This window comes from Gorilla gorilla, chromosome 20 (assembly GCF_029281585.2).
Source record: "Gorilla gorilla gorilla isolate KB3781 chromosome 20, NHGRI_mGorGor1-v2.1_pri, whole genome shotgun sequence".
Lineage (NCBI taxonomy): Eukaryota > Metazoa > Chordata > Mammalia > Primates > Hominidae > Gorilla > Gorilla gorilla.
In genome coordinates this window covers 10,074,321-10,085,349 of record NC_073244.2, presented here as the reverse complement: position 1 = coordinate 10,085,349, position 11,029 = coordinate 10,074,321, and the positions used below count along the sequence as shown (strand labels likewise).

Here is an 11,029-nt window from a genome sequence, read left to right as displayed (position 1 = left end):
CTGTATTTTTAGTATAAATTAGTAGGGGTTTCATCATGTTGGCCAAGCTGGTCTCGAACTCCTGACCTCAGGTGATCCACCTGCCTCGGCCTCCCAAAGTGCTAGGATTACAGACATGAGCCATGTTGCCTGGTCCATACACTGCCTTTCAGATAGAAAATGCATTGGGGAAACTGAGGCACGAGGTGGCAGGAAGTGGAGCCCCCAGCAGCCTGGAACACCGGACGTCTGCTGTCTGGCCCTGGGTGTTGCATCTGCTTCTGCAGCGGGAGGCGGAGATTGTGGCAGGAAGTCTGTCAACTGGGAGGGGGAGAGGGGGGTGATGGGCCAGGAATGGGGTCCCCGGGCATGGTGCTGGGCCTCCTGGTGCAGATCTGGGGTGAGTATCTGGGCCTCCCTCCCCTCTGAACCCCACTCTTGCTGTCATCCCCAGCTGCCTGCCCCCCAGCTCAGGGCCCCTCTAAACTTCAGTCTCTCTACTGTCAGATAAGGCCCATCTCCCTCCGAGACTCAGAACGTGATGGGGGCTGGAGGATTAAGGAAGGATCCTCTGAGGGCCCCTAGGATACAGTCTAAACCTTGCCCTACATACCAGCCTGGCCTGGCCTCTCTCATCTCCACCCTCCACAATGCCTTTGCTCCCTCCCTCTTGCTCTAGCCTGGGGACTTTTCTTTCTCTGTTTCCCCAGTGGGAAGGCTGGATCTGGCCTTCGAGCCTTTGCACCTGCTGTTCCAGCTGCCTAATACCCTTCTCCAGATCTCATGTCTCTACCCTCCTCTGCAATTGCATCTCAAATGCCAGGAACTTCACATAACCTCACCTTCTCCGGGGGTCTAACAGACACGTCAGACTTCTCACAGCTAAAAGCAAACTTTCTACTCCGGCAGCAGCTCCCCTCTGTGTTTCCAATTAAGGACAAAGGCTGCTACCCTTCACACATTTCCTGGGGCGAAAACCTCCATTCCTCTTTCCCTCTCCTCCGATTCCAGCCGCTTGCACTTTTTTGTTGTTCATTTGTGTTTTTTTGTTTGTTTGTTTTGTTTTGTTTTGAGAAGGAGTCTTGCTCTGTCACCCAGGCTAGAGTGCAGTGACGCGATCTCGGTTCACTGCAACCTCCGCCTCCCGGGCTCAAGAGATTCTCCTGCCTCAGGCTCCCGAGTAGCTGGGACTACAGGCGCGCGCCGCCGCGCCTGGCTAATTTTTTTTGTATTTTTAGTAGAGACGGGGTTTCGCCATCTCGGCCAGGTGGGTCTCGAACTCCTGACCTCATGATCCACCCACCTTGGCCTCCCAAAGTGCTGGGATTACAGGCGTGAGCCACCGTGCCCAGCCGTTTTTGTTTTTTAGAGATGGGTCTCACTATGTTGCCCAGGCTGGTCTTGAACTCCTGGCCTCAAGCGATCACCCAGTCTTGGCCACCCAAAGTGCTGGGATAACAGGCATGAGCCACCACACCCAACCAAGGTCTTTTTATTAAAACTTAAATTGGAGACTGAGGCAGGTGGATCACTTGAGGTCAGGAGTTCCAGACCAGCCTGGCCATGTTGGTGAAATCCCATCTCTACCAAAAATACAAAAATTAGCTGGGCATGGTAGCGAGTGCCTATAGTCCCAACTAGTCAAGAGGCTGAGCCACAAGAATCACTTGAACCTGGGAGGCAGAGGTTGCAATGAGCCGAGATCACACCACTGCACTCCCACCTGGGCAACAGAGTGAGACCCCATCTCAAAACAAAAACAAAAACAAAAACAAAAAACAACTTCAATTGGACTATTTCTTCCCTGCTTTCTGATTTTCCATTACACTTACATTAAAACATAAACTGCTTAACTTCCTTCACCTCCCCACACCACCCCAAGGCTCACAGGCCCTGCCCAACCCTTCCTCCCTCTCTCCCTGTCCTCACTCTGCTCCAGCCACACGGGCCTCCTCGCTGTTCCTCCAACATGCCAGGCACAGTCCTGCCCCAGGGCCTTTGCATGGGCTGTGCACTGCCTGGAATGCTCTTACCCCCCAATACCTTCCTTCTCACACTGGTTATGCCTTTCCATTAAGATCCCTGGTCAGGCTGAGCACAGTGGCATGTACTTGTAATACCAGTAATTTGGGAGGCTGAGGTGGGAGGATCACATGAGCCCAGGAATGTTTTGTTTTGTTTTTTATTTGGAGACACAGTCTCGCTCTGTCGCCAGGGTGGAGTGCAGTGGCGCGATCTCAGCTCACCGCAACCTCCACCTCCCGGGTTCAAGTGATTCTCCTGCCTCAGCCTCCCAAGTAGCTGGGACTACTGGTACATGCCACCACACCCGGCTAATTTTTTTATTTTTAGTAGAGACGGGGCTTCACCATGTTGGGCAGGATGGTCTTGATCTCCTGACCTCGTGATCCGCCCGCCTCGGCCTCCCAAAGTGCTGGGATTACAGGCGTGAGCCACTGCACCCGGCTTTGTTTTGTTTTGTTTGAGACAGAGCCTCGCTCTGTCACCCAGGCTGGAGTGCAGTGGCACGATCTCAGGTCACTGCAACCTCCACCTCCCAGGTTCAAGTGATTCTCCTGCCTCAGCCTCCCAAGTAGCTGGGATTACAGGCACCCGCCACCATGCCCAGCTAATTTTTGTAGTTTAAGTAGAGACAGGGTTTCACCATGTTGGCCAGGCTGGTCTTGAACTCCTGACCTCAGGTGATCCACCCGCCTCGGCCTCCCAAAGTGCTGGGATTACAGGCATGAGCCACTGCACCCAGCCCATGAACCCAGGAGGTTGATCCTGCAGTGAGCTATGATGGTACCACTGCACTCCAGACTGGGCAATAGAATGAGATGGAGTCTTTTTTTCTTTGCTATGGAGTCTCGCTCTGTTGCCCAAGCTAGAGTGCAGTGGCAGGGTCTCAGCTCACTGCAACCTCTGCCTCTCGGATTCAAGTGATTCTCCTGCCTCAGCCTCCCATGTAGCTGGGATTCCAGGAGCCCGCCACCACACTGGCTAATTTTTGTATTTTTAGTAGAGATGGAGTTTCACCACGTTGGCCAGACGGGTCTCGAACTCCTGACCTCAGGTGATCCACTGGCCTTGACTTCCCAAAGTACAGGGATTACAGGCATGAGTCACAGCACCCAGCCCATGAGCCCAAGAGGCTGAGGCTGCAATGAGCTTTGATGGTGCCACTGCACTCCAGACTGGGCAACAGAGTGAGATGGAGTCTTTTTTTCTTATATATGGAGTCTCACTCTGTTGCCCAGGCTAGAGTGTAGTGGCGTGGTCTTAAGAAAAAAAAAAGGCCGGTCACAGTGGCTCACATCTACAATCCCAGCACTTTGGGAGGCGTTAGTGGGGAGGATCACTTGAGCCCAGGAGTTCAACACCAGCCTGGGCAACATAGTGAGACCCCAATCTCTACAAAACCAAAAAAATTAGCCAGGCATAGTGGTTACATGCCTGTAGTCCCAGCTACTTGGGAGGCTGAGGTAGGAGGATCACTTTAGCCCACGAGTTCAGGGCTGCCGTGAGCTGTGATGGTGCCACTGCACTCCAGCCTGGACTATAGAGCCAGACCCCAACTCAAAATAAATAAATAAAAAATCACCACCTCAAGGAGGCCTTCCCTGATTACTCTCAAGGAATAGATGCTCCCTGACCTCACTGGTGTCTGCTGAAGCCACTGCCATTCCTTCCCCCCATCGCAGTTCTCATTTCACGACTTCCTGTGTCTCTCTTGCCCTAGATTGTCAGCTTCTGAAGGGCAGGGATTTTCATCTGTTTTGGTCATGCCTGTGTCTGTGTTCCCCACACCCAGCATAGGGCCTGGCACATACTAGGCGGTATTTGTGTAGCTGAGTACTGGAGACTATCTCAGAATTCCACAAGCTCTGAGCGACTTATACCCATCTTACAGATGGGGTTGTTGAGCCTCAGCAAGACATGACCTTCCAAAGGTCATACAAACAGTGAGGTTCTTTGGTTTTTTTTTATGTTTAATTTTTAGAGACAGGGTGTTGCTTTGTCACCCAGGCTGGAGTGCAGTGGTGCAATCATAGCTCACCGCAGCCTCGAACGCCTGGGCTCAAGCGATCCCTTCACTTAGTCTCTTAAATAGCTGGGCCCACGGTGCACGCCACCATACCCAGCTACTTTTTAAATATTTATTGTAGAGATGAGGTCTTGCTATGTTCCCAGGCTGGTCTGGAACTCCTGGGCTCAAGCAATCCTCCCACCTTGGGCTTCCAAAGTGCTGGGACTACAGGCGTGAGCCACTGCACCCGGCTTAGACAAGTGAGGTTTCAAACCCAGACTGCGGGCTCACTAGGGGAGTGAGTCACACAGCCTCACATGCACACAGTCAGAAAGGTCGCCTCTACCTCTTCTGTCCTCCAGCCCTGCAAGAAGCCTCAAGCCTGAGCGTGCAGCAGGGGCCCAACTTGCTGCAGGTGAGGCAGGGCAGTCAGGCGACCCTGGTCTGCCAGGTGGACCAGGCCCCAGCCTGGGAACGGCTCCGTGTTAAGTGGACAAAGGATGGGGCCATCCTGTGTCAACCGTACATCACCAACGGCAGCCTCAGCCTGGGGGTCTGCGGGCCCCAGGGACGGCTCTCCTGGCAGGCACCCAGCCATCTCACCCTGCAGCTGGACCCTGTCAGCCTCAACCACAGCGGGGCGTACGTGTGCTGGGCGGCCGTAGAGATTCCTGAGTTGGAGGAAGCTGAGGGCAACATAACAAGGCTCTTTGTGGACCCAGGTACGGGAGCCAGCGGGCAGAGGGAGGGGCAGTGGGGAGGATCCTAGAATCTTAAGACTTTTGAGTCTCAAACTCCTAGAAACAAAAAACTCTAAATTCTTCATATCAAACTTTTTTTTTTTTTTTTTTTAAGAGACAGAGTCTTGCTCTGTCGTCCAGGCCTTGCAGTGCAGTGGCGCGATCTCGGCTCACTGCAACCTCCGCCTCCTAGGTTCAAGCGATTCTCCCGCCTCAGCCTCCCAAGTAGCTGGGATTACAGGCACGTGCCAGCACGCCCAGCTAATTTTTGTATTTTTAGTAGAGACGAGGTTTCACCGTGTTGGCCAGGATAGTCTCGATCTCTTGACCTCGTGATCTGCCTGCCTCAGCCTCCCAAAGTGCTGGGATTACAGGCCTGAGCCACCATGCCCGGCCCACAATCCAAGAATTTTAGGATACAGAATTGAAAGTCATCAGCCAGGCATAGTGGCTGATGCTTGTAATCCCAGCATTTTGTGAGGCTAAGGCAAGAGGATCACCTGAGCCCAGGAGCTGGAGGCTGCAGTGAGCTATGAGTGCACCACTGCACTCCAGCCTGGGCGACAGAGCGAGACCCTGTCTCTAAATAAAATAAAGCCATCAGCTGGGCGCGATAGCTCATCCCTGTAATCCTAGCACTTTGGAAGGCCAAGGTGGGTGGATCACCTGAGGTCAGGGGTTCGAGACCAGCCTGGCCAACATGATGAAAACCCCCTCTCTACTAAAAATACAAAAAGTAGCTGGGCATGGTGGTGTGAGCCTGTAATTCCAGCTACTCAGGAGGCTGAGGCAGGAGAATCCGGGAGGGGCAGGTTGCAGTGAGCTCAGATTGTACCACTGCACTCCAGCCTGGGCTACAGAGCAAGACTCCGTCTCAAAAAAAAAAAAAAAAAAAAAAAGCCACAGACTCTCAAAGTTGGAAGAAACCCTCCAGATAGCTTTCCAGATCAGCAACGCCAGCTGCCTCATTTTACAGATGAGCCAGGTGAACCAGAGAGGGCCAAGACATGTCTAGCGTTATGCACTAGGCAGGGGTGCACCCTATGCACTGTCCCCTTTGCCATGTCCCCCACTTATGGACCCATTCTGGGCAGAATCGGGAAACCCAAGAGGATGCAGGCTTTCCCTCCTGCTCTGTGAGAGGTGCCTGTGGGCCCCGGGCCTCTGTCCTGCCCCCTCTGGCAGAATGAAGCACCCAGCTCTCAGCCCCTAGAGATGCCTGTTCCTCTCCAGCTGGTAGGACCAGCCTGCTGGCGGGGACACGTGCCTGCCTCAAGGGGAGGGGTGTGTTATGGCTGTGTTACCCACCTCTCCCCACCCCTCCAATGTCAAAGGGGCCAATTAGCAATTAGAGGAGGTGGGGTGGTGGAGGCGCCAGGCTGTGCGTTGGCAGCCGTGAGAGAGCAGGGAGTGGGCGCGGGTCCAACCCCACACAGCTGGCTTCCCCACACCCCACCAATCCTGAACAGCAGCTTGGCAGCCCCCAGGGATCCCCTGCCAACCTCAGAGGCTGCAAAAGAAGGGGGTTGGGGTGCTGGACCTTATCTTAATTGCGGCATTCACAGCCTTTAGCTGGGGTTCCTGTAAATTATACAAACCTGGATTCAATCCTCTGTTTCATTTACTTGCTGTGTGACCTTGAGCAAGTGACTTGACCTCTCTGTGCCAGTTCCCTCTGCTGTCAAAATACAGTGAATAGTTTTTCCTCATCAGGTCGGGTGACTTTAGAGCAGTTATAGCCAAAGTGCTTGCTATAATCCAAGTGCAGTGGCTCACGCCTGATATCCCAGCACTTTGGGAGGCCAAGGTGGGAGGATTGTTTGAGGCCAGGAGGTCAAGACCAGCTTGGCCAACACAGCAAGACCTCATCTCTACAAGAAATTCTAAAATTAGCCAGGCATGGTGGCATATACCCATAGTCCCAGCTACTTGAGAGGTTGAGGCGGGAGGATCACTTGAGCCCAGGAGTTGGAGACTGCAGTGAGCTACGATCACGCCACTGCACTCCAGCCTGGGTGACACAGAGTGACCCTGTCTCCAGAAAAACGAACAACAACAACAAAACAATGCTTAGCACAGGGCCTGAGACATAGTAAGTTCTCAAGGAACTTCAGTGTTAGGATCTCCGAGCTGAGGTGAGACAGGGCTTTGTCCAAAGCTGGTTCCTGCTGCCGCCTGGGTAGGGGACCCTAGGCAAGTGACTTAGGCTCTCTGAGTCTCGGTTTCCCCGTCTATAAAATGGGCGTGGCATGGAGTAGAGGCTCAAACAAAAACAAAAACAAACAGGATCTGGAGAGTGATAGATCCCAGGATAAAGATGGTGGAGCTGGTGATGACCAGTCCCAGTTGGCAGTTTTTCCACAATGACCCAACAAGACAGGGACGATGAGCCTCATTTTTCTTTTTATTTTTCCGAGACAGAGTCTCGCTGTGTCGCCCAGGCTGGAGTGCAGTGGCTCGATCTTGGCTCACTGCAAGCTCCGCCTCCCGGGTTCACGCCATTCTCCTGCCTCAGCCTCCCGAGTAGCTGGGACTACAGGTGCCCACCACCATGGCTGGCTAATTTTTTGTATTTTTAGTAGAGACGGGGTTTCACTGTGTTAGCCAGGATGGTCTCGATCACCTGACCTTGTGATCCGCCTGCCTCAGTCTCCCAAAGTGCTAAGATTACAGGTGTGAGCCACTGCGCCTGGCCTTCTTTTTTTTTTTTTTTTTTTTGAGACGGAGTCTTGCCCTGTCACCCAGGCTGGAGTATAGTGACACGATCTCGGCTCACTGCAACCTTCCCCTCCTGGATTCAAGCGATTCTCCTGCCTCGGCCTCCTGAGTAGCTGGGATTACAGGCGCCCACGACCATGCCTGGCTAATTTTTATATTTTTTGTAGAGATGGGGTTTCACCACGTTGGCCAGGCTGGTCTCGAACTCCTGACCTCGAGTGATCCTCCTGCCTCAGCCTCCCAGAGTGCTCGGATTACAGGTCTGAGCCACCGCGTCCTGCTGAGCCTCATTTTTCAGAAGAAGAAACAGAGGTTCAGAGTGAACACTTGCCCAAATCCACAAAGCCTGGCAGGAGGAGGAACACTTAGGTCCCCCCAAGTGAGCTCTGTCCTTGGAGGGTGGAGAAGCCTGGCACCCCCGTGACATAGATTTCTTCTCTGCAGATGACCCCACACAGAACAGAAACCGGATCGCAAGCTTCCCAGGTGAGCCCTGCCCTGTGTTCTTCCCCCAGCGTCTTCCACCCCCATCACCACCCCTTCCCTTCCTGATTAGACCATCTCTTCTCCCCCCACCCAGGATTCCTCTTCGTGCTGCTGGGGGTGGGAAGCGTGGGTGTGGCCGCGATCGTGTTGGGCGCCTGGTTCTGGGGCCGCCGCAGCTGCCAGCAAAGGGACTCAGGTAACAGCCCAGGTAAGGGAGGGTGGGGCGGAGGAAGTGGGAACTGCACCTGCTTGACAAAGACCCACTGCATCTGTGCTCCCCTCTGGGGGAAGGATGGAGGAGGGATGAAGGGAGGAGAAGCCTGGCTCCTATATCCTATGCTCACGTTTTTCAGAAATAGAGACAAAGCCCCTAGCCTGTGCAACCTAGCAAGATCCCATCTCTACAAAAAAATTAAAAATTGCCGGGCGCGGTGGCTCACGCCTGTAATCCCAGCACTTTGGGAGGCCGAAGTGGGCGAATCACCTGAGGTCAGCCTGGACAATATGGTGAAACCTTGTATCTACTAAAAATACAAAAAATTAGCTAGGTGTGGTGGCAGACGCCTGTAATACCAGCTACTTGGGAGGCTGAGGCAGGAGAATCGCTTGAACCCGGGAGGCAGAGGTTGCAGTGAGCCAAGATCGCGCCACTGAACTCTGGGTGACAGAGCAAGACGCGGTCTCAAAAAAAAAAAAAAAATTTAAAAATTAGGCTGTGCATGGTGTCTCATGCCTGTCATCCCAGCACTTTGGGAGGTTGAGGCGGGTGGATCACTTGAGGTCAAGAGTCTGAGACCAGCCTGGGCAACATGGTAAAACCCAGTCTCTACTAAAAATACAAAAATTACCCAGGCGTGGTGGCCTGTGCCTGTAGTCCCAGCTGCTTGGGAGGTTGAGGCAAGAGAATCACTGAAACCCAGGAGGCAGAGATTGCAGTGAGCCCAGACTGCCTCACTACACTCCAGCCTGGGCGACACAGCCAGACTCCATCTCAACAACAACAAAAAAATTAGCCAGGCTTGGTGGCACACGCCTGTGGTCCCAGCTACTCGGGAGGCTGAGGTGTGAGGACTGCTTGAACCTGGGAGGCGGAGGCTGCAGTGAGCTATAGTTTCCCCACTGTACTCCAGCCTGGGTGACAGAGAGAGACCCTGTCTCAAAAAACAAACAAACAAACAAACAAACAAGACAGTTTGAAAAAAAAAAAAATCGACCGTGTGCAGTGGCTCATGCATGTAATCCCAGCATTTTGGGAGGCCACGGCGGGCGAATCACGAGGTCAGGAGTTCGAGACCAGCCTGGCCAACGTGGTGAAACCCCATCTGTGCTAAAAATACAAAAAATTAGCCAGACGTAGTGGCGGGGGCTTGTAATCCCAGCTACTAGGGAGACTGAGGCAGGAGAATCACTTGAACCTGGGAGGTGGAGACTGCAGTGAGCTGAGATCGCGCTGCTACTACACTCCAGCCCAGGTGACAGAGTAAGACTCTGTCAAAAAAAAAAAAAAAGAAAAAGAAAAAAAGGCCAGGCGCGGTGGCTCACGCCTGTAATCCCAGCACTTTGGGAGGCCGAGGCGGGTGGATCACGAGGTCAGGAGATCAAGACCATCCTGGCTAACAGTGAAACCCCGTCTCTACTAAAAATACAAAAAATTAGCCAGGCGTGGTGGCGGGAGCCTGTAGTCCCAGCTACTCGGGAGGCTGAGGCAGGGGAATGGCGTGAACCCAGGAGGCAAAGCTTGCAGTGAGCCGAGATCGCGCCACTGCACTCCAGCCTGGGCGACAGAGCGAGACTCTGTCTCAAAAAAAAAAAGAGACGGATCCCCCAGAGGTCAGCTGGAGAGGGCTGGGCTCTCTTAAGTGACCCTCTTGGTCTGTGTCATCCATCCTAGGAAATGCATTCTACAGCAACGTCCTATACCGGCCCCGGGGGGCCCCAAAGAAGAGTGAGGACTGCTCTGGAGAGGGGAAGGACCAGAGGGGCCAGAGCATTTATTCAACCTCCTTCCCGCAACCAGCCACCCGCCAGCCGCACCTGGCGCCAAGACCCTGCCCCAGCCCGAGACCCTGCCCCAGCCCCAGGCCCGGCCACCCCGTCTCTATGGTCAGGGTCTCTCCTAGACCAAGCCCCACCCAGTAGCCGAGGCCAAAAGCGTTCCCCAAAGTGGGAGAGGAGTAAGAGATCCCAGGAGACCTCAACAGGACCCCACCCATAGGTACACACAAAAAAAGGGGGGATCGAGGCCAGGCACGGTGGCTCACGCCTGTAATCCCAGCAGTTTGGGAAGCCGAGGCGGGTGGCACACTTGAGGTCAGGGGTTTGAGACCAGCCTGGCTTGAACCTGGGAGGCGGAGCTTGCAGTGAGCCGAGATTGCGCCACTGCACTCCAGCCTGGGCGACAGAGTGAGACTCCGTCTCAAAAAAAAAAAAAAAAAAAGAAGCAGGAGGATTGGGAGCCTGTCAGCCCCATCCTGAGACCCCGTCCTCATTTCTGTAATGATGGATCTCGCTCCCACTTTCCCCCAAGAACCTTAATAAAGGCTTGTGAAGAAAAAGCAAAGCTGGTGTTTGGCGATTTGGGAGTGCTAAAAAGATCTGAAGAAATCGGGTGCGGTGGCTCACGCCTCTAATCCCAGCACTTTGGGAGGCTGCCGTGGGAGGATCACTTGAAGCCAGGAGTTTGAGACCAGCCTGGGCAATAGAGCAAGAAGACTCCATTTCTACAGAAAATTTAAAAACAAGGCCAGACGCGGTGGCTTGCGCCTGTAATCCCAACACTTTGGGAGGCCGAGGTGGGCGGATCACCTGAGGTCAGGAGTTCGAGACCAGCCTGGCCAACATGGTGAAACCCCGTCTCTATGAAAAATACAAAATTTAGCCGGGCGTGATGGTGCAGCTGATGTCTGTGGTCTCAGATATTTGGGAGGCTGAGGGGGGAGGACCACTTGAGCCCTGGAGGTTGAGGTTGCAGTGAGCTGTAATTATGTCACTGCCCTCCAGCCTAGGTGGTAGAGTGAGACCCTGTCACATACACGCACCAAAGAGACTTAAGGGGTCATCTGGGGTCCCAGAGCTC

General features: G+C 53.7%; 1 protein-coding gene across 1 annotated transcript; it reads left to right on the top strand.

Annotated features, from left to right (window-relative positions):
* The first annotated feature begins 333 nt into the window (after positions 1 to 333).
* Positions 334 to 10,505, top strand: TMIGD2 (transmembrane and immunoglobulin domain containing 2). The gene is made up of 5 exons (XM_019016390.3): positions 334 to 379; positions 4,372 to 4,731; positions 7,912 to 7,953; positions 8,048 to 8,149; positions 9,845 to 10,505. The coding sequence occupies exons 1-5, from the start codon at positions 334 to 336 to the stop codon at positions 10,090 to 10,092; spliced, it is 798 nt and encodes a 265-aa protein (XP_018871935.1). The 3' UTR covers positions 10,093 to 10,505.
* Positions 10,506 to 11,029: the final 524 nt, after the last annotated feature.